Source organism: Dinoponera quadriceps, unplaced genomic scaffold (genome assembly GCF_001313825.1).
Source record: "Dinoponera quadriceps isolate SergipeBrazil2010 unplaced genomic scaffold, ASM131382v1 scaffold2131, whole genome shotgun sequence".
NCBI classification, from domain to species: Eukaryota; Metazoa; Arthropoda; class Insecta; order Hymenoptera; family Formicidae; genus Dinoponera; species Dinoponera quadriceps.
Genome location: NW_014556217.1, coordinates 15,322 through 39,093, shown reverse-complemented (window position 1 = coordinate 39,093; position 23,772 = coordinate 15,322). Strand labels below are relative to the sequence as shown.

Genomic DNA, 23,772 nt, shown 5'->3' with positions numbered 1-23,772 from the left:
GTCGATGCCTGTCTTTTGCGTTCTACTCCTGCAACCGATGTAATCATTGTGCGAGACATTTTTTATCACGCGCGCGTGATGAAATTATTATGATTGTTATATTTGCAGGCTTGTGCTTATGTACTACAAGTCGGATATATTATCGCGAGTTAATATTTCCGCAAACGATACTCCTAGATGATTAACACGCGCTCAAATACTTGAATATGAAAAATCCCGTCCTGTCTCTGAATAGAAAAATTGCTAATCACGCAAAGCGCTGGCGGCTGGTAGTAAAAATATCGAGTTTTGGTGCACGCGAATGATGTTACTAACGCATAATGTACATTGAGATCTCATGAGTTAGTTCACATCGCGTGAAACACCGAGTAATCTGTATGGCGTCTCCCGCGATCCTTCTTCGCGTAAACTCGCAGAGAATTCAGGGGAGCGGAGGGAGTCCACTGCTACGTTACCGAACATCGGTCGCTCACCGTTTACGTTTCCATAGCCAGGTACGCGAAGTTGGTCGTAGTTAGAGCCATGTGTGACGATAATCCTGTCAGTCGCATTGCGAGATTTGAAAAGTTCAGGACAGCGTATTGTTCCCCGTCATGTCTCCGACCATGGACGATGCAACCGCATGGCCGCTGAAAAATGCAACAAGCGGCGGTGCGGGACTGCAGCTTTCCAGGGCTTTTCCGCCTGCGTATCCAGTGCGAGGTGAAAAAGTTTCATTGCTACTTGGAGAGAATCACGAGAGGAGGGACAAGTTAGTCGCGATGGTACGAACCTCGACAAAATTATAATTCCACGCCGCAGTGGCGGGAAGGTAGCAAACACACTCACAACGACGAGTGTACGTCGCACGACATATAGAGAGTTAATATTTAGTATATTTAACTCGAGGAAAACGAATAGAAAATTGAAAACTATCATTTACAACAAACTTGATATATTTGCAGCTTACTAACGAATTCTATTGTCCAAAATATTATTATTCACACTAATATATAATAGCATCATCAATATACTATACGCCTTCAGTACATCGCCAAAAGCACCGATATGTACGACGCCGATGCCTTCATAACCTACAATATTACGTCTCGTCAAATAAGCAGACTTATTTTACTTACTTCGATCACGTGATGAAACGGCTCGTTTTCCAGCTTTCGGTGTCAATTGAAGTTCTTAACGAGCGCTCATGAAAAATGTACAATTCACACGACGATATAGTTAAATGTAAATCAAATCTTACGCTAGTGAATCGTTCCAAAGTGAGGTCCATGACCTTCCCGCATGTAATTGTCAGACGTTTCTGTGACCTCAAAACTACGAACAACACGATCCGACGGTTCTTCGCCGCGACGTTATACCAGAGAGAATCATATGCTGCGTCGCCGATCAGTTTACTCTGAAAGAAAAACTTGCACGGATTTGTGAATCATTAAAATCGCTATCAATGCTAACCTTAGCGCTCAGGTACTCGCCGGCGTAGCAGTATAAAAACACTTCAAAGTTCATCGAGATGTAGAACATGATACATTTCACCAAAATCGCCGCGGCGTTGGGCTCATTGAGCGACTGTAATATTCACGTGAGCGATTCGGAATTGTTCGATACGAATGTACAAAATGTAGTATTCTTGCAATATGACTACTCGTTAACGGCTTTTTACGCGATCTAGCAAACTAGAGAAGATCACTCTTAATTAAGACACTCACAGTGACGATGACGAATCCTAAACAACAAATGATCATCGTGTCCGACAATAGTATTATGAATGCGATGGATGTGTAAAAATTTTCGATGCTCTCCGAAAACATGATAATCTGCTGATGCTTTGTGATCAACAGTTGCGGCGTAATCTCGTCTGACTGTTCCGACTCGTTTGTCGAAAATGCGCTCTTCAACCAGTCTTGAAGAATTTCGATTTGACCACCGATATGAAGTATCTGTCTTAATGAATGAACTTTTAGACGAACTCGCTCATGCGGTTTGGATTGAAGCACATTTGTGTCACGATCACATAATAACACTCTGAGGTTTCAAAGTTTTCCGGTTATTTTGTTACAGACTAGATATAGTAGTACTAAGTGTGCGATTTTTATAATTTATATAGCCCGTTCTGAACTAATGTATTTTAAATAAATATTATAGCAGTTTCCCCAACGACTAAAATGTTTACATTTAAAGGATAATTGAAGGATCTGTGCATTATACGTATATATTAAGTTGGAAACACGTTCGGACTAACCAGAGTAGCGAGAAGTGAGTTGAAGATGCCCAAAGTGAAGCCAATGAACACCAAATGGATAAACTGGACCAACGTGACAACTACATAAATAGTATGCGTGCTAATCTCAAATGGGAATTTCATTTTAAGAATGAGCTCCCGATTGTACGGCTTCCATTTCTCGGGATTGCCCACGTTGGCAGCGATGGCCCCAAGACTATACATAACCACGGAGCAAAGATTCCAGCCTACGATTATCCTGGACATGCGGCTTGCGAGGAATGCCGTTTTTGTCATGATGTTCAGGTGTTGATGTTTCGACGTATGATTCTGCCAATCCGCTGTCATCATTTGCAATATGTCTTTGAATTTTCTACGGAATATCATATCTGACTTTGAAGTTTGTTTAACACTGTCGACTATCGTGACTACTGGTTACGTAAAACTAAAGTAACCACTAATTAATAAAAACTAATAAATACTAATAGAAACTAACTAGACTGATTACTACGAACTTAAATATACTAACTAAAAATTAATGTAGACCACAATTATTTTGCTAATTATGAGATACAGCGGACCATTTTCGGATATAAATTACACACCGATCACATCCGCGTGACATTCTTCATAACAGTGCTCAGAGTGATTTACACTTTCCATTTTTCAAGATCTGTGCCTACTTTTTTCTCCTTGCATCTTCCGTTCGCCTCGCTTGTGTTGGTAACGCAGACGTATCTGGACAACGAGGTTGTTGACATAAGCGCGTCTTACCTTTGATTGACCCACAGGATAATGAGTTTTATCAGCGTGAATGAATGCGTCACCGTGCTGCCCACTCCGTCCATGAACTCGGAGAAGCTACTCGGTTCGTTGTTGACTACGTAGATATATTGAAAAACCTGGGCCGTAACGAACGATATGATCCAGTACGATCGGGTCAGCCAGGTCAACGGTAAATACGGCCAGATGCCGAAAAAGCGGAGCCCGGCCTTCACTGTCCGACTGAACGTGCTCATTCGCATAGCTTCTTTCTGGAAAACACGTCGGTCTGGTGATAAAACAAAGCGGTCGAGCGATTCCACCTTCACTAAAATCTCTATCTACTGGATCGATGTCGTAACGCTTGCCGCATCATCGGTCATCGCGTCCGGCCAGGTCGCCGCTCGTTAAATATTACTGACGATACACCGCGTACAGAAATGTAACTGCTCAATGCGCCGGATAATTTCGGGATTGAAGTAAGAAGTAAGCACGTACTTCTCCACCAGTCGTCGAACTTCCGCCCGCTATATAATCGAACGGTCATTTTAAATATGCAGCAGGTAAGGCAGGACGTTCCCGAGGAGAAACGTAGCTTCCACGAACCGCCGGTTTGGTGTTGCTCCGCCGTTCGGTCATGTTCAACCATGAACTTATGGGTGGGAAGCTTTACTGCTGAGAAAAGCGTACCAGTAAGCGCCGATATAGGAAAAGAAGAGAGAACGCGAGTAGTCTCTCGATTATCGTGTGATGCTTATAGCCACGAGGAGGAGGCCTCCGGAACAGAAGTCACGACTCAAGGTGTCGTAAACCGGAGAGCTCTTGAAGAAAACGGAACGGATGGCCGATGGCAGCAACGGGCACAAAGGGACCGCTGGAAGAGGTGGATTTCGAAAAGCGATTCATTTCCGTAATGGAAACGCGTGTCTAGTATTATTTGCTTTCAAAAACGACTGATACCTTTTGTTGGGTCATCGGCATGTTTCATCATTATTACACTAAGCTGAATCGACCGCAACAATTTCAATGTTGACGACTCTTGCCGATCATCTGTGTTCCGCTATTGCAATCGATGTAATCGTCACATTCGTGACATTTCATTATCTTTGTTATATTTGCAGCCTTGTGCTTATGTACTATGAGCTGGATGAATTATCACGAATTGACGTTTCCTCAAATGACTGGCTATATCCTGTACTCTCAAATACTCGAATACGAAAAATCCCATCGTATCTCTGAATAGGAAAATTGCAAATCACGAAAAGTGCTGTCGACTAGTAATAAAAGTGTCGGGTCCAGGTACACGCAAATTATGTTACTAATGCATAAAATCTAAAACTTCATGAGTTGGTTCATATCGCGTGTAACACCGGATAACCTGTATGGTGCCGAGTCCCCCGCGATCTTTTTTCGCGTGAACTTGCGGAAAATCCGGGGAAACGAAGTTCCCGAGTCGACTGCTTACGTTATTGAATATCAGTCGCTCACCGTTTACGTTTCTATAGCCAGATACGCGAAGTTTGACGAAGTTAGAGCCACGTGTGATGATAATCTTGGCAACCGCAGTGTGAGATTTGAAAAGTTCAGGGCAGCATATTGTTCCACGTTCGTGTCTCCGACTATGGACGATGCAACCGATTTAAAAATGCAACAAGCGACAATACGGGACTGCGGCTTTCATGGGCTTTTTCGTCTACGTGTCCAGGGCGAGGTGGAAAAGTTTCTTTGGAAGAGAAGAAACAAGTTCGCCGCGAGGAAATAAACCTCAACATAATTATAATTTCACATCGCAAACAGGGAAGGAAACAAACATACTCACGACAGTGCACGTCGCGTAATATCAGAAGAGGGCAAAATGAAGTCCCGTGGGAGATTTCCGAACGACCATTCTCTACATACTTTTCACGTTACTTGTTTGAATCGAGTGGTTTAACGAACCCCATTATCCAAAACATTGTTTGGCACTAATATGGTTTGTGACTGTGTCGCTAGTAACCTCGCGATCCGAATCAATAGTGCAATAGATCAGATCGATAGAGATATCAACGCATACAGTAGTAGCTATAGACATTCCTACCGAGAGAAGGAAGACGTCGAAAACGACCACTAAACAAAACAATCGTAATTCATGTGATTTTTATAAATGTACTAATCAAACGCAATATTTCTAATACGTACGAATCCAGCACAAAAGCATCGTGTATCGCAAGCTTTATATTCATGCAGCGCGTAAGTTCTCCATAATATGAATTACGGTCCAGAAATCCCATGATCTGATAATTCTGCCATTAAACCGTCGCTTCTATCGATCTAGTCGAAAATTTGACACGCAGCGAATTTAAAATATAATCAATTATTAGATTGCGTATAAATCTTCATTGAGCAGATAACGAGAAAAAAGTAATTTATTACTAGCTCATAGAAATATATTACAGCATTGTCAATAAATTATTCGCCCTCAGTACATCGCCAAAAGCACCGACATATGATGCCGATGCCTTTACAACCTACAATATTTATAGCTTATCAAATAAGTGGACGATACTTCGGTTGAATCGTGATGAAACGAATCATTTTTCTGCTCTTGGTACCAATTGAAGTTCTTAAAGGACGCTCATGAAAAATATCTAGTTCATACGAAGAAATATTTAAGTACAAAATGAATCTTATGCTAGTGAAACACTTCAAAGTGAGGTCCATGATCTTCCCGCACGTAATCGTCAGTCGTTTTTGCGACCTCAAAACTACGAACAACACGACCCGACTGTTTTTCGCAGCGACGTTGTACCAGAGAGAATCGTACGCTGCGTCGCCGATCATTTTGCTCTGAAAGAAAAACTGGAACGGATTCGTGAATCATTAAAATCGCTGAAGATGCTAACCTTAGCACTCAGATACTCGCCGGCGTAGCAGTATATAAATACATCCAGATTCATCATGACGTAAAACATGAAAGACTTCACCACTATTACCGCGGCATTGGGCTTATCGAGTGACTGCAATATTCACGGGAGCCATTCGGAATTGTTCAATAAAAATGTACATAACATAGTACCCTTCCAATTTGACTCTAACGACTACTATCTAGCAAACTAGCGAAGATCATTTTCAACCACGATACTCACAATGGCAATGACGAATCCTAAGAAACAAATAATCAGGGTATCCGACAATAGTATCAGAAATGCGACGTATGTGTAGATATTTTCGATGTTCTCCGAGAAAATAATAATCTGCTGGTGCTTCGTAATCAACAGTTGTGTTGTAATTTCCTTCGACGGTTTCGATCCATTTCTGGAGAAAGCTGTCTTCAACCAGTCCTGAAGAATGTCGATTTGACCATCGATATGGAGTACCTATCTTAATCAACAAACATTTAGATAAATTCGATCGTAGGGTTTGGGAAGAAACATATTTTGTATCTCAGAATCCCGTATAATAACATTTTGAAAATCGAAATTGTCCTTTCATATTTTCAGGGAATGTGCGACTTTCATAATTAAATTTATATAACCTACTTTTATAATGAATTTTTCATAGCTATTAGCAAGTTTTCTGACTGTTAGAATAGCATACATTTAAAGGACAATTTAAGAATATGTATAATATTCGCACAAATTAGTTCAGAATTGTCGGTTTCGCGTAGCTTACACTTACCAGATTGATGAGGAGTGTGTTGACAAAGCCAATACCGAAGCCGACGAACACCAAATGAATGAATTGTACCACCGTGACAGCTACGTAGATAGGATGGGTGCTAATTTCGAACGGGAATTTCATCTTCAGGATGAGCTCCCGATTGTAAGGCTCCCATTTCTCGGGATCGCTCGCATTAGCGGCAAGGACCCCGAGGCAGTATAACAACACGGTAGAAACATTTATGAAAATGATGATTCTGGACATGCGGCGTGCGAGTAATGCCGTTTTCATCATTATGCTCATGCTTCGTTGGTTCGAAGTGTGACCCTGCCAATCCGCTGTCATTATTCGCAATATATCGCCAAACTTTCTACGGAATATCGGATTCAATTTTAGAGTTTATCCATCTATCGACTAAAGTGTCTAAAGATTACGCTAAACTAAATTACGACTAACGGATAAAAATTAATGTAAACTAATATAGATTAATTATTTAAAATTAATATAAACTACACGAAAATTAATATCAACTGCAATAATTTTATTAATTTTCACATGTAATGAACCAAGTTGCGATGTAAATTATATGCCGATAATAGCACCGCGTAATATTCTTCCTATCAGTGCTCGGAATTATTTATATATTTGAAATTATTTTCAGAAGCTATGGCTAGTTTCTTTCCATAGCTTCTTAGTTACATCCATCGAAACAAAAGATTGACATTCGCAGCGCATAACTTCAGGAACGACAAATTTATAAAAAAATTTGTGAAGCGTCCCTGAATTACTGAAAAGATTTTTATCGAAGCAACCCTTTTATCGTTATAATTTTAATAATATGGTTATATCGATTGTATATAAAAATTACATGTTTGGAGAACTAACTTTCTTAACAACATTGCAGGAATTAAAGAGATTCTTGCATATCTTATGAATTTAACGACCCTGAGCCTGAGCATAAAAATTATCATTTGGCTTAAAAGATGAGGGAGAAAGGCAAAAAGGGTGTAATTCTCGAAAAATCACCTCAGAAATGCAAATAATTTTAAACAGAACTTTATATAGAATGTCAATAAGTAGCACCAATAAGTCCGAACAACGAGATCGTTAACGTAAGCTTATCTTACCGTTGATTGACCCACAGGATAATCAGTTTGATGAAGAATAGTGAGTTTGCCAACGCGCTGCTTAGTCCGTCTATGAACTCGGGAAAGTTGTCACGTTTGTTGTAGATCACGAAACCGTACTGAAAGATTTGAGCCGTACCCAAAGCCATAACCCAGTATGATCGGAACAGCAAGGTTGACGGTAAGTACGGCTGGACTCCGTAAATGTGCAGTCCAGCCTTCATCATTCAACTGAACGTGCATGATCGCATCGATTTTTTCATGAAAACGCGTCTGTCCGGGGGTGGTACGAAGCGGTGGAGTGATACGACTCGCACTAAAACTTCTCCGTTCTGGATCAACTATCAAATGCACACCCGCGTCATTGGCCATTCTCCGGTTGCAACGCCGCTCGTTTAATATTACCGACGATATACCACGTGCGAAAGTGTAATTGCGCGACGAACGATAACTTCCCGACTGAAATAATAAGTAAGAAGTAAGCGCATGATTCCCCACCTACCGTGGAACTTCCGCTCGCGATATCATTGAACAGTTATTTAAAAAATGCACCAAGCAAGGCGTTCCCGAAGAGGAACGTAACTTCCACGCACCGCCGGCTCCGTGTTGCACCCCTGTTCGGACACGTTTAACTGTGAACTCAAGGGTGAGAAGTTTTGCTGCTGAGAACAACGTACCTTCAAGCGTCGATGAGAAAAAGAAGTGAAGACGTGAATAGTCTCGAGAATATCGCGTGATGTGTATTGCGACGAGTTCGAGACATCCGATATGTGGGTCGCGATTCAAGATGTTGTAAGCCAGTGTGCTTTAGTAGAGTTACATGTTGCCAATGACAGTGGCGGACACGAAGGAGCCGCGAGAATTCATAAATCTGGACGGACGATTCTTGTTAATAATTCAGGCGAGAGTCTCGTGGTACCACTTGCTCTTGAGAACGATTAACTCATTTTACTGTATCATCGGCATATTTGATCAATGTTATATCGATCATTGTTACACCGAGGTAAGACGGTCATAACAATTTCAATGTTGACGTGTTCAGCCAGTTGCCTTTTGCATTCCGGTACTGTAGTCGATGTAATCGTCGCATGACATTTTTTATCATGCGCACGCGATAAAATTTATTTTCATTGTCATATTTGCGATCTTGTGCTTACATACTATAAGTCGGATAAATTATCACGAGTCGATGTTTCCTGAGATGATACCCCTCGCAATTGCGCCCAAATATTCGAATACGAAGAATCCCATTGTGTCTTTGAATAGGAAAATTATTAATCACGTAGTGTTGGTCGCTAGTGGTAAAAGTATCGGATCTAGGTGCACGCGAACGATGTTACTTACGCATGAAGTATATTGAAACTTCATAAGTAAGATCACATTGCGTGTAATACCAGATAACCTGTACGTCGCCTTGGGTCCCCCTCGATCCTTTTTCACGTAAACTCGCGGAAAATCCGGGGGGAGCGAAGGAAATCAGCTGCCCTCGTTACCAAATATCGGTCGTTTCCCGTTTACGTTTCTATAGCCAGGTACGCGAAGTTTGATGAAGTTAAAGCCACGTGTGATGATAATCTTGGCAGTGCGAGATTTGAAAAGTTCGGGGCATTGTATTGTTCCCAATCATGTCTCCGGCCATGGACGATGCAACCGCGTGGCCGCTTTAAAAATGCATCAAGCGGTGACGCAGGACTGCAGCTTTCATGGGCTTTTCGCTTACGTGTCCAATGCGAAGGTGGAAAAGTTTCGTTGTTCCTTGGAGGAGGAAGGACAAGTTCGCCGCGACAAAATGAACCTTAAAATTATAGTTTCACCTCGCAAACAGTGAAGAGAAGGTAGCAAACACACTCACGACGTTGAGATGTACGTCGCGTGACATGACAAGGGCAAAAATGAAGTTTCGTGGGAGATTTTCGAATGACCATTTTTTAAATGCTTTTCACGTAGCTTGTTAAAATCGAATGGTTTAACTAATTCCATTTTCCAAAACATTAATTTTCTCTTGTATTATTTGTGACTATATGTCGCTAGCAGTGTCGCGATCCAAATCGATAGGGGTGATAGATTAGATCGATAGCGATATCAAGTACACCTATAGACAAGTACATCTACAACAAGCAACAACTATAGATATTCCTATCGAGAGATAAAAGTCGTCGAAAACGGCCATCAAACAAAGAGTTCGTAATTCATGTGATTTCTATAAATCTTCTATTAATCAGAACGCAGTATTTGTAACAGATAAGAATACAGCACAAAAGCTTCGTTGTTCCTTGGAGGAGGAAGGACAAGTTCGCGAGTATCGTGTATTGCAAGCTTCGTATTCATGTATCGTGATGTAAGCTCATCAACATGTGAATTACGATCCAGAAATTTCATAATCTGACAGCTCTGCCATTAAAACTGATACTTCTCTCCCGATCTCTTCGATAATTTGACACGCAGCAAATTTAGAATGTATTCAATTAGATTTTGTATAAAATCTTCATTAGACCGAAAACCTGAAAGGAATCATTTATTACTAGCTCATAGAAATATGTTACAGCATTGTCCATAACCCATCCGCCCTCAGTACATCGCCAAAAGCACCGACATGTATGAAGCCGATGCTTTCACAACCTATAACATTATTGCCCGTCAAATAAGTAAATGATATTTTGGTCACATAATGAAACAGTACATTTTTCTGCCCTGGTTGCCAATTGTGGTTCTCAAAGGACGCTCATAAAAAAATATACAGTTCACGCAATGAGATAATCAAATGCAGAATAAATCTTACGCTAGTGAAACGTTCCAAAGTAAGGTCCATGATTTTTCCGCACGTAATCGTTAGTTGTTTCTGCGATCTCAAAACGACGAAAAACACGATCCGACTATTCTTCGCCGCGACGTTATACCAAACAGAATCGTACGCTGCGTCGCCGATCATTTTGCTCTGAAAAGATAACTCGGACGGATTTGTGAATCATTAAAATCGCTAAAGATGCTAACCTTCGCGCTCAAATACTCGCCGGCGTAGCAGTATGTAAACACATCCAGATTCATCGTGACGTAAAACATGAAAGACTTCACCAAAATTGCCGCAGCGTTGGGCTCGTCAAGAGACTGCAATATTCATGGGGATGATTCGGAATTGTTCAATACAAATACATGTAATGTAATATCCCTCCAATCTGAATATTCCCTAACGACTTTTTATGTGATACCCGTTCTGGCAAACTAGCGAAGATCAATTTCCGTCTCGATACTTACAGTGGCAATGACGAATCCTAAGCAACAAATGATCAGGGTGTTCGACAATAATATCATGAATGCGATGTATGTGTAGAGATTCTCGATGTTCTCCGAGAACATGATAATCTGTTGGTGCTTCGTTACCAGCAGTTGTGGCGTAATCTCGTTCGACTGCTCCAATTCGTTTCTAGCGAATGCTCTTTTGAACCAGTCCTGAAGAATGTCGATTTGACCACCGATGTGAAGTATCTGTCTTAATGAATGTACTTTTGGACAAATTCGGTTATAGGGTTGGAGCGGAACTCACTTTGTGTTCCACAATTACATACAATAACATTTTGGAAATCGAATCTGTCCAGTCATATTTTTACGGATTAGAATGTGCGACTTTCATAATTAAATTTATATAACCTATTTTTATTTATATAACCTATTATTATTTTAACCTATTTTATAGAATTTTTCATAACTATTGGCGCGTTTTCAGTTTGTTAAAATAATTTATGTTCAAGAGACAATTTAAGGATCCGTACATTATTTGCACAAATTAATTCGGAATTTGGTTTCGCTTAGCTCGCGCTCACCAGACTGACGAGAAGTGTGTTGACAAAGCCAATGCCCCAGCCAACAAACACTAAGTGGATGAATTGTACCACCGTGACAGCCACGTATATAGGATGCGTGCTAATTTCGAACGGAAATTTCATCTTCAGGATGAGCTCCCGATTGTATGGCTCCCATTTCTCGGGATCGCCCGCGTTAGCGGCGAGGACCCCGAGACTATAGAAGAACACGGAGGAAACATTTATGAAAATGATTATCCTTGAAATGCGACGTGCGAGTAATGCCGTTTTCGTCATTATGTTCATGCTTTGGTGGTTCCACGTGTGACCCTGCCAATCCGCCGTCATTATTCGCAATATATCGCCAAACTTTCTACGAAATATCGGATTTGATGATGAAGTTTGTTTAACGGTCGACTGAAGTGACTACTGATTATGTGAAACTAAATAATCGCCTAATTAATAGAAATTAATATAAACTAATATAGATTAATCACTATAAACTAAATAAAAATTGATATTAACTGCAATAATTTTCTAATTTCAGATACAATGGACCAAGTAGCAATGTAAATTACACATCAATAATAGCACCGCGTAACATTCTTTGTATCAGTGTTAGGGATTATTTCCATATATGAAATGATTTTCAGGAACTATGCCTGCATTCCTTCCTTTACTTTATGTATTCGCCATCGAGGCAAAAGATTGCGAGTCGCTGCGTATAACTTCAGGAACAATAAATTTATTAAAGTGTCTGCGAAGCGTTCTTTAATTATTGAAAAATATTTAATAGAGCAACCCTTCTATCGTTGTAATTTTAATAATATATTAATGTTGATTGCGTATAAAAACAACATCTATGGAAGTCTAGTTTTGACAAAAACTTTTCAGAAATCATAGAGAGTTTTGCAAATCTTATGAAATTTATAGTCTTGAAACTGAGCGCAAAATTATCAATTGTCTGAAAGAGAATGAGAGGTAAAGGTAAGATGGGCGTAATCCTCGAAAAATCACTTCAAAAATACAAATAATTCCAAGCATGGCTTTATATGGGGTGTCCTGAAATTAGAACAATAAATTTCGAGTTTTAAAGGACACCATAAAAGTAATTTTTATCAATAAACCAATGTACATACATGCTCTCTTATTCGTAGTCTCGCATAAAGATAATAGGGGTGATCGCAAATGACAAATAAAATCTTCTACACTAGTGCCAAAACGGCTTCTCTACGGACAAGGGGTATTACTGTTGTCAACTCACTTCTTGTAACTCATATATCGACAAAAAATACTTGATTTAATATCCTTTATAAGCACACGAAGTTTGCCGGTATAATTTCGGGACACTCTGTATAAAAGTTTGTTTCGCACGCACTCGATTGTGCCAATCGCTAGCACCGACGAGTCCGGACAATGAGATCGTTAACAAGAGCACGTCATACCGTTGATTGACCCACAAGATAATCAGCTTGATGAAGAGCAGCGAGTGTGCCATCGCGCTGCTCACTCCGTCCATGAATTCGGAGAAGCTGTCAGGATCGCTGTAGACTACGTAACCGTACTGAAAGACCTGAGCCGTGCCCAAAGCCACAACCCAGTAAGATCGGAACAACAAAGTTGACGGCAAATACGGCCGAACTCCGTAAAAATAAAGACCGGCCTTTACCATTCGACTGAACGTGCTTGACCGCATCGATTTTTTTCTTGAAAACGCGTCAGTCAGGGGATGGTACGAAGCGGTCGAGTGATTCCACTCGCACTAAACTTCTCCGTTCTGGATCGTTGGTCAAACACACAACCCGCGTCAATGGCCGTTGTCCAGGCAGATCGTCGCTCGTTAAATATTACCGGCGATACACCGTGTACGAAAGCGTAATTGCGCGACGTACGATAACTTTCCGATTGAAATAAGAAGTAAAAAGTAAGCGCGCGATTCCCCACCCACCGCGGAACTTCCGTCCGCGACGTCATCGAACAGTCATTTTAAAAATGCAGCAGGCAAGGCGAAGAGGAACGTAGCTTCCACGAACCACCGGCTCCGTGTTGTACTCTTGCTCGACCACGTTCAACTGCGAACTCATGAGTGAGAAGTTTCGCTATTCAGGGAAACGTACCTTCAAGAGTTGATGAAGAAAAAGAAGTGAAGACGTGAATAGTCTCGAAAATATCGCGTGATGTGTATTGCGACGAGTTCGGGACGTCCGATATGGGGGTCGCGATTCAAGGTGTTGTAAGTTGGGCTGCACTCGTAGAGAAACAAGTTGCCAATGACAATGGCGGACACGAAGAAGCCGCGAGAATTGGTGAATCTGGATGGGCGATACTTGTTCGTAATCGGTGCGAGCGTCTCGTGGTACCATTTGCTTTCGAGAACGATTAACTCTTTTTGCCGGACCATCGGCACATTTGATCAATGTTACATCGATCAATGTTATACCAAGGTAAGGCGCTCATAACAGTTTCGACGTTAACGCGTTCCGCCACTTTTTTGCATTCCAGTACTGCAGTTGATGTAATCGTCGCGCATGACATTTTTCATCATGCGCGCGATAAAATTATTTTCATTGTTATATTTGCGGTCTTATACTTACATACAATAAGCCGGATAAATTATCACGAGTCGATGTATCCTCAAATAATACTCCTGGCTATTACGCCCAAATATCCGAATACGAGAAATCTTACTGATATCTCTGAAAAAATAATTACTAAAGACTAGTGTTAGTCGCTAGTGGTAAAAGTATCCGATCCAAGTGCACGCGAACGATGTTACTAACGCATGAAGTATATTGAGACTTCATAAGTAAGTTCACATCGCATGTACTACCAGGTAATCTGTACGTCGCCCCGGGTCCCCCTCGATAAACTCGCAGAAAATCCGGGGGAGCGGAGAGAATCGACTGCTCGTGTTACATCGGTCGTTCAGCGTTTCCTTTTCTATAGAGTACGCGAAGTTTGACGAAGTTAGAGCTACGTGTGATGATAATCTTGGCAGTGCGTGATTTGAAAAGTTTGGTGCAGTGTATTGTTCCCCATTGTGTCTCCGAACATGGATGATGCAATCGCGTGGCTGCTTTAAAAATGCAACAAGCGGTGACGCGGGGCTGCAGCTTTCATGGGCTTTTTCGCTTACGTGTCCGACGCAAGGTGGAAAAGTTTCGTTGTTCCTTGGAGGAGGAGGGACAAGTTCTCCACGATGAAATAAACCTCGACAAAATTATAGTTTCACCTCGCAAACAGTGATGGGAAAGTAGCAAACACACTCACGACGGTCAGAACGTACGTCGCGTGACATGACACGAGGGCAAAAATGAAGTCCCGTGAGAGATTTTCAAATGACCTTTCTTTCCATGCCTTTCACGTTACTTGTTTGAATCGAATGGTTTAACTAATTCCATTCTTCAAAATGTTATTTTGCACTTGTATTATTTGCGACTGTATATGGCTAGCAATGTCGCGATCCAAATCGATAGTGATAATAAATCAGATCGATAGCAATATCAACAAGTACACTTATAGACAATTACGTCTATAACAAGCAACAACTATAGATATTCTTACCGACAGATAAAAGACGTCGAAAACGACCACCAAGGAAAGAGATCGTAATTAATAAATAAGTATTATGATGTAAGTTCCCTACCATGTCAATTACAATCCAGAAATTTCATGATCTGACAGCTCTGCCATTAAAACCGTTACACCACACCCGATATAGTCAAAAATTTGACACGCAGCATATTTAGAATATAATCAATTTTGTATAAATCTTCATTGGACCAAAAATCAGAAAGGAGTAATTTATTATTAGCTCATAGAAATATGTTACAGAATTATTCGTAACCCATCCGCCCTCAGTACATCGCCAAAAGCACCGACATGTATGAGGCCGAAGCCTTCACAACCTACAACATTATTGCTCATCAAAGAAGTAGATGACATTTCGGTCATGTGACGTGAGGAAATGGTTCATTTTACTACCACGTACAGCAATTGTGGTTCATAAAAAACGCTCATAAAAAATATATAGTTTACACGATTAGATAGCTAAGTGCAGAATGAATCTTACGCTAGTGAAACGTTCCAAAGTGAGGTCCATGATCTTCCCGCACGTAATAGTCAATCTTTTTTGCGATCTCACAACTACGAACAACACGATTCGGCTGTTCTTCGTCGCTACATTATACCAGAGAGAATTGTACGCTGCGTCGCCGATCATTTTGTTCTGAAAGGAAACCTGGGGCGGATTCGTTAATAATTAAAATCGCTGAAGATACTAACCTTCGCGCTTAGATACTCGCCGGCGTAACAGTATGTAAACACATCCAGATTCATCGAGACGTAAAACATGAAAGACTTTACCACAATTACCTCGGCGTTGGGCTTATCGAGCGACTGTAATATTCACGGAAGAGATTCGGAATTGTTCAAAACGAATGCACATATTGTAATATCACTCCAATCTGAATATTCTCTAATGACTTTTCAAATGATACCCATATATAGCAAATAAGCGAAGATCACATTCAATCACGATACTTACAACGGCAATGACGAATCCTAAGAAACAAATGATCAAAGTGTTCGACAATAATATCATGAATGCGATATATGTGTATATATTCTCGATGTTCTCCGAGAACATGATAATCTGCTGGTGCTTCGTGATCAACAGTTCTGGTGTAATCTCCTTGGACGGTTTCGACTCTTTTCTGGAGAAAGCTCTCTTCATCCAGTCCTGAAGAATATCTATTTGACCATCGATATGAAGTATCTATTTTAATGAATAAACATTTATACAAATTCAATCGTAGATTTTGGGAAAGAATACACTTTGTGTCCAAAAAGCATATATAATAACACTTTGGACATCGAAACTGCCGGATCACATCTTCACGGATTTGAATATGCGACTTTTATAATTAAATTTATGTAACCTACTTTTCATTATGTAATGCACTTTTCATAACTATTAGCAAATTTTCCGACTGCTAAATAGTTTACATTTAAAGCTCGATTTGAGAATATGTATATTATTCGCTTAAATTAGTTCAGAATCGTCGGATTGACGTAGCTCGCACTTACCAAATTGATGAGAAGTGTGTTGACGAAGCCAATGCCGCAACCGACGAACACCAGGTGGATGATTTGTAGCACCGTGACAGCCACGTAGATAGGATGTGTGCTAATTTCGAACGGGAATTTCATCTTCAGGATGAGCTCCCGATTGTACGGCTCCCATTTCTCGGGATCGCTCGCGTTAGCGGCGAGGACCCCGAAGCAGTACAACAACACGGTGGAAACGTTTATGAAAATGATTATCCTTGACACGCGACATGCGAGAAATGCTGTTTTCGTCATTATGCTGGTGCTTCGTTGATTCGACGTGTGACGCTGCCAATCCGCCGTCATTATTTGCAATATATCGCCAAACTTTCTACGGAATATCGGATTCTAAGATAAAGTTTTTCCATCTGTCGACTGAAATGTCTACTGATTACGCTAATCTAAACTTGCTTCTTACTTACACCCATTGAACCAAAAGATTGACAATTGCAGCGTATAACTTTAGGAACGACAAATTTATAATAAAATCTGTGAAGCGTTCCTTAACTACTGAAAAGTTTTTATCGCAGCTACCCTTCTATTGTTATAATTTTAATAGTATGGTTATATTGATTGCACATAAAAATAACATGTATGGAGGATTGTGTAATATTCATAACAACTTTTCAGAAATTAAAGATACATATCTTATGAATTTAACGGTCCTGAGGATAACAACTATCACTTGGCTCAATGAACCATGAGGGAAGACAATGGTAGAAAGGGCGTAATCCTCGAGAAATGCACCTCAGAAATGCAAATAATTTCAAGCAGAACTTTATATAGAATGTCAACAAGGGAGCACCGATGAGTTCAACGAGATTGTTAACGTAACCTTATCTTACCGTTGATTGACCCACAGGATAATGAGCTTGGTGAAAAGTAGCGAGTTTGCCAACGCGCTGCTTAGTCCGTCCATGAACTCGGGAAAGTTGTCACGATCGCTGTAGATCACGAAACCATACTGACAGATCTGAGCCGTGCCCAAAGCCATAATCCAGTATGATCGGAACAGCAAGGTCGACGGCAAATACGGCTGGACTCCGTAAAAGTGAAGCCCGGCCTTCACCATTCGACTGAACGTACTCGAACGCATCGATCTTTTCTTCAAAAACGTGTCGGTTCGGGGGTGGTACGAAGCGGTCGAGTGACTCGACTCGCACTGAAACTTCTCCATTCTGGAGCGATTATCAAATGCACACCTGCGTCATTGACCATTCTCCGATCGGAGCGCCGCTCGTTTATTATTACCGACGATATACCATGTACAAAAGCGTAATTGCACGACGTACGATAACTTCTCGCTTGGGATAAGAAGTAAGTGAGCGATTCCCCACCTACCGTGGAACTTCCGCCCGCAATGTCATTGAACAGTTACTTTAAAAATGTAACAGGCTAGGCGTTCCCGAAGAGGAACGTAGCTTCTACGAACCGCGGCTCCGTGTTGCACCCCTGTTCGACCACGTTCAACTTCGAACTCGTGGGTGAGAAGTTTCGCTACTGAGGGAAATGTACCTTCAAGCGTCGATGAAAAAAAAATGTAGACGTGAATAATCTCGAGAATATCGCGTGATGTGTATTGCAACAAGTTCGGAACGTCCGATAAGGGGGTCGCGATTCAAGGTATTGTAAGCCGAGCTGCCCTCGTAGAGATAGAAGTTGCCGATGACAATGGCAGACACGAAGGAAACGCGAGAATTGGTGAATCTGGATGTTGATTCTTGTAATCGGTGCGAGCGTCTCGTGGTACCATTTGCTTTCGAGAACGATTAACTCTTTTTGCTGGACCATCGGCACATTTGATCAATGTTACATCGATCAATGTTATACCAAGGTAAGGCGCTCATAACAGTTTCGACGTTAACGCGTTCCGCCACTTTTTTGCATTCCAGTACTGCAGTTGATGTAATCGTCGCGCATGACATTTTTCATCATGCGCGCGATAAAATTATTTTCATTGTTATATTTGCGGTCTTATACTTACATACTATAAGCCGGATAGATTACCACGATTGGATGTATCCTCAGATGATACCCCTGGCTATTGCGCCCAAATACCCGAATACGAAAATCTTATTGTGTCTCTGAATAGAGAAATTACTAATAACGTAGTGTTGGCCGATAGTGATAAAAGTATCCGAACCAAGTGCATGCGAACGATGTTACTAACGCATGAAGTATGTTGGGACTTCATAAATAAATTCATATTGCATGTAATACCAGGTAACCTGTATGTCGCCCCGGGTCTCCCGCAATCCTCCTTCCCGTAAACTCGCGGAAAATACGTGGGAGCGGAGAGAATCGACTGCTCGTGTTACCAAACATCGGTCGTTCACCGTTTCCTTTTCTATAGGGTACGCGAAGTTTTACGAAGTTAGAGCTACGTGTGATGATAATCTTGGCAGTGCAAGATTTGAAAAGTTCTGGGCAGTGTATTGTTCCCCATCATGTCTCCGACCTTGGACGATGCGATCGCGTGGCCGCTTAAAAATACAACAAGCGACGATGCGGGATTGCAGCTTTCATGGGCTTTTCCGCTTACGTGTCCGATGCGAGATGGAAAAGTTTCGTTGTTCCTTAGAGGAGGACGGACAAGTTTGTCGTGATGAAATAAACCTCGACAAAATTATAGATTTACGTCGCAAACAGTATTGGGAAGGTATCAATCACACTCTCAACGGTGAGAATGTACGTCGCGTGACATAACAGGAAGACAAAAATGATGTCCCGTGAGAGATTTTCGAATGACCATTCTCTATATACCTTTCACGTTATTTATTGGATTCGAATTATTTAACTAATTCCATTATCAAAAACATTATTTTGCTCTTGTATTGTTTGTGACTATATGTCGCTAACAGCGTCGCGATCCGAATCGATAATGCAATAGATCAGATCGATAGCGATATCAACAAATACAGTTACAGTCAAGAACATATATAAGAAGCGACAACTATAGACATTTCTATCGAGAAATAAAAATCGTCAAAAACGACCATCAAGCAAAGAGGTCGTAATTTATGTAATTTCTATAAATGTATCAATGTCAACGCAGTATTTCTAGCAGGTAAGTATCCATACAAAAGCCAGCATCGTGAATCGCAAGCTTTTTATTCATGTATCGTGATGTATGTTCATCAACACGAATTACGATTCAGAAATTTCATGATCTGACAGCTCTGCCATCAAAACCGTTACAACATTCCCGATAGTCGAAAATTTGACACTCAGCATGTTTAGAATATAATCAATTAGATTTTGTATAAATCTTCATTGGACCGAAAGTCAGAAAGTAGTCATTTACTAGCTCATAGAAATATGTTACAGAATTATCCATAACCCATCCGCCCTCAGTACATCGTCAAAAGCACCGACATGTATGAAGCTGATGCCTTCACAACCTACAACATTATTGCTTGTCAAATAAGTAGATGACATTTCGGTCATGTGATGAAATAATTCATTTTTCTACCCTGTACACTAATTGTGGTTCGTAAAGAACTCTTATAAAGATATGTAGTTCACACGATGATATAGCTAAGTGCAGAATGAATCTTACGCTAGTGAAACGTTCCAAATTGAGGTCCATGATCTTCCCGCACGTAATCGTCAATCTTTTTTGGGATCTCAAAACTACGAACAACACGATTCGGCTGCTTTTTGGCGCTATATTATACCAAAGAGAATCGTACGCTGCGTCGCCGATCATTTTGCTCTGAAAAGAAATCTGGGGCGGATTCGTTAATCATTAAAATCGCAGAAGATGCTAACCTTCGTGCTCAGGTACTCGCCGGCGTAGCAGTATGTAAACACATCCAGATTCATCGTAAGGTAAAACATGAAAGACTTCACCACTATTACCGCGGCGTTGGCCTTATCGAGCGACTGTAATATTCACGAGAACGATTCGGAATTGTTCAAAACGATTGCACATAATGTAATATTACTCCATTCTTAATATTTTCTAACGACTTTTCATACGATACCAATATCTTGCAAGTAAGCAAAGATCACTTTCAATCACGATACTTACAACGGCAATGACGAATCCTAAGAAACAAATAATGACGGTGTCCGACAATAATATCATGAATGCGATGTACGAGTATATATTATCGATGTTCTCCGAGAATATGATAATCTGCTGGTGCTTCGTGATCAACAGTTGTGGTGTAATCTCGTTCGAAGATTTCGACTCGTTTCTGGAGAATGCTCTTTTCATCCAGTCCTGAAGAATGTCGATTTGACCATCGATATGAAGTATCTATTTTAATGAATAAACATTTATACAAATTCAATCGTAGATTTTGGGAAAGAATACACTTTGTGTCCAAAAAGCATATATAATAATACTTTGGAAACCGAAACTGTCCGGTCACATCTTCACGGACTCGAATGTGCGAATTTTATTATTAAATTTATAAAACCTACTTTTATAATGAACTTTTCATAACTATTAGCAAGTTTTCTGACTGCTCAATAGTTTACATTTAACACGTTGAGTGCCACGGAACTTTTCACGATTCTGGTCTAAGAAGTCAATTAGATTTAATCAACTAATGAAGCGACGAGATAACTCGTAGTGGCGTCCTGGACAAGTAAACAACCTACGAGATATCTCGTAGTTGGCAGTCAACGTGTTAAAGAACAATTTGAAAATATGTATATTATTCGCTCAAATTAGTTCAAAATCTTCGGATTGACATAGTTCGCATTTACCAGATTGATGAGAAGTGTGTTGACAAAGCCAATGCCATAACCGACGAACAACAGGAAGATGATTTGTACCACTGTGACAGCTACGTAGATAGGATGCGTGCTAATTTCGAACGGGAATTTCATTTTCAGGATGAGCTCGCGATTGTACGGCTCCCATTTATCGGGATCGCCCGCGTTAGCAGCGAGGACCCCGACACAGTACAATAACGTTGTGGAAACATTTATGAAAATGATGATTCTGGAGACGCGACGTGCGAGAAGTGCCGTTTTCGACATTATGCTGACGCTCCGTTGGTTCGACGTATGACGCTGCCAATCCGCCGTCATTATTCGCAATATTTCGCCAAAATTTCTACGGAATATCGGATTCAATGATGAAGTTTATCCATCTGAAGTGTCTACTGATTACGCTAACCTAAACCTTTGCTTCATACTTTCACCCATCGAACCAAAAGATTGATAATTGCAGCGTATAACTTTAGGAACGACATATTTATAATAAAATCTTTGAAGCTCTCCTTAATTACTGAAAAGTTTTTATCGCCGCGACTCTTCTATCGTTATATTTTTGATAGTATGGTTATACTGATTGCACATAAAAATAACATGTTTGGAGGACTAATTTTTATAACAGCTTTTCAGAAATTAATGAGAGTCTTGCATATCTTATGAATTTAGCGATCCTGAGGCTGAATATAACAACAATCATTTGGATCAAAGAACGAAGAGAAAAGACAATGACAAAAAAGGCGTAATCCACGAAAAATCACCTCAGAAATGCAAATAATTCTAAGCAGAGTTTTATATAGAATGTCAAGAGGTAACACCGATGAACCCAGGCAACGAGATCGTTAACGTAACCTTATCTTACCGTTGATTGACCCATAGGATAATGAGCTTGGTGAAAAGTAGCGAGTTTGCCAACGTGCTGCTTAGTCCGTCTATGAACTCGGGAAAGTTGTCACGTTTGTTGTAGATCACGAAACCGTACTGAAAGATTTGAGCTGTGCCCAAAGCCATAATCCAGTATGATCGGAACAGTAAGGTCGACGGCAAATACGGCTGGACTCCGTAAAAGTGGAGCCCGGCCTTCATCATTCGACTGAACGTGCTAGACTGCATCGATCTTTTCTTGAAAACGCGTCGATTAGGGGATGATACGAAGTGGTCGAGTGATTCGACTAGCATTAAAACTTCTCCGTTCTGGATCGACGGTCAAACGCACACCCGCGTCAATGGCCGTTGTCCAGGCAGATCGTCGCTCGTTAAATATTACCGGCGATACACCGCGTACGAAAGCTTAATTGCGCGACGTACGATAACTTTCCGATTGAAATAAGAAGTAAGAAGTAAGCGCGCGATTCCCCACCCATCGCGGAACTTCCGTCCGCGACGTCGTCGAATAGTTATTTTAAAAATGCAGCAGGCAAGGTGAAGAGGAACGTAGCTTCCACAAACCACCGGCTCCGTGTTTTACCCCTGCTCGACCACGTTCAACTTCGAACTCGTGGGTGAGAAGTTTTCCTATTGTGGGAAACGTACCTTCAAGCATCGATGAAGAAAAAGAAGTGAAGACGTGAATAGTCTCGAAAATATCGCGTGATGTGTATTGCGACGAGTTCTGGACGTCCGATATGGGGGTCACGATTCAAGGTGCTGTAAGTCGGGCTGCACTCGTAGAGAAACAAGTTGCCAATGACAATGGCGGACACGAAGAAGCCGCGAGAATTGGTGAATCTGGACGGGCGATTCTAGTTCGTAATCGGTGCGAACGTCTCGTGGTAACATTTGCTTTCGAGAACGATTAACTCTTTTTGCTGGAACATCGACATATTAAATCAATCTTATATCGATCATTGTTATGATGTATCGATGATTGTATTACCAAAGTAAAGCGATCATAACAGTTTCAACGTTGACGCGTTCCGCCAGTCTTTTGCATTCCGGTACTGCAGTCGATGGAATTGTCGCGCATGACATTTTTATCATGCGCGCGCAATAAAATTTATTTTCATTGTCATATTTGCGATCTTGTGCTTACATACTATAAGCCGGATAAGTTATCACGAGTCGATATTTCTTGAGATGATACCACTGGCTATTGCGCCCAAATACTCGAATACAAAAAATTCCATTGCATCTCTGAATAGAAAAATTACTAATTACATAGTGTTGTCCCCTAGTCGTAAATGTATCGGATCCAGGTGCACGTGAATGATGTTACTTACGCATGAAGTATATTGAGACTTCAGAAATAAGTTTTCATCGCGTGCAATACTAGAAAACGTGCACAGCGCTCCGGGTCTCCCGCGCTCCTTCGTCGCGTAAACTCATGGAAAATCTGGGGGAGCGAAGAAAATCGGCTGCCCGCGTTAGCAAACATCGGTCATTCACCGTTTTC

At 40.9% G+C, this 23,772-nt stretch overlaps 5 protein-coding genes across 5 annotated transcripts; all 5 read right to left on the bottom strand.

The window, feature by feature from the left end:
- Positions 1-1,022: 1,022 nt before the first annotated feature.
- On the bottom strand, positions 1,023-3,243 carry LOC106747184. Its single transcript, XM_014624531.1, has 5 exons — positions 2,993-3,243; positions 2,240-2,591; positions 1,453-1,566; positions 1,241-1,396; positions 1,023-1,073 (listed from the first exon to the last, which is right to left on the bottom strand). Exons 1-5 carry the CDS (start codon positions 3,241-3,243, stop codon positions 1,023-1,025), a joined length of 924 nt encoding a protein of 307 aa, XP_014480017.1.
- Positions 3,244-5,409: 2,166 nt separating this feature from the next.
- On the bottom strand, positions 5,410-7,895 carry LOC106747183 (odorant receptor 4-like). Its single transcript, XM_014624530.1, has 6 exons — positions 7,747-7,895; positions 6,638-6,989; positions 6,106-6,336; positions 5,863-5,976; positions 5,650-5,806; positions 5,410-5,486 (listed from the first exon to the last, which is right to left on the bottom strand). The coding sequence occupies exons 1-6, from the start codon at positions 7,893-7,895 to the stop codon at positions 5,410-5,412; spliced, it is 1,080 nt and encodes a 359-aa protein (XP_014480016.1).
- A 2,419-nt stretch (positions 7,896-10,314) lies between these two features.
- On the bottom strand, positions 10,315-13,215 carry LOC106747182 (odorant receptor 4-like). Its single transcript, XM_014624529.1, has 6 exons — positions 12,989-13,215; positions 11,565-11,760; positions 10,999-11,229; positions 10,738-10,851; positions 10,526-10,681; positions 10,315-10,365 (listed from the first exon to the last, which is right to left on the bottom strand). The coding sequence occupies exons 1-6, from the start codon at positions 13,213-13,215 to the stop codon at positions 10,315-10,317; spliced, it is 975 nt and encodes a 324-aa protein (XP_014480015.1).
- A 2,185-nt stretch (positions 13,216-15,400) lies between these two features.
- LOC106747181 (putative odorant receptor 92a) lies at positions 15,401-17,646 on the bottom strand. The gene is made up of 6 exons (XM_014624528.1): positions 17,498-17,646; positions 16,632-16,983; positions 16,090-16,320; positions 15,828-15,941; positions 15,616-15,771; positions 15,401-15,451 (listed from the first exon to the last, which is right to left on the bottom strand). Exons 1-6 carry the CDS (start codon positions 17,644-17,646, stop codon positions 15,401-15,403), a joined length of 1,053 nt encoding a protein of 350 aa, XP_014480014.1.
- A 2,356-nt stretch (positions 17,647-20,002) lies between these two features.
- On the bottom strand, positions 20,003-22,391 carry LOC106747180 (putative odorant receptor 92a). The gene is made up of 6 exons (XM_014624527.1): positions 22,243-22,391; positions 21,372-21,723; positions 20,686-20,916; positions 20,424-20,537; positions 20,212-20,367; positions 20,003-20,053 (listed from the first exon to the last, which is right to left on the bottom strand). The coding sequence occupies exons 1-6, from the start codon at positions 22,389-22,391 to the stop codon at positions 20,003-20,005; spliced, it is 1,053 nt and encodes a 350-aa protein (XP_014480013.1).
- Between the last annotated feature and the right edge of the window lie 1,381 nt (positions 22,392-23,772).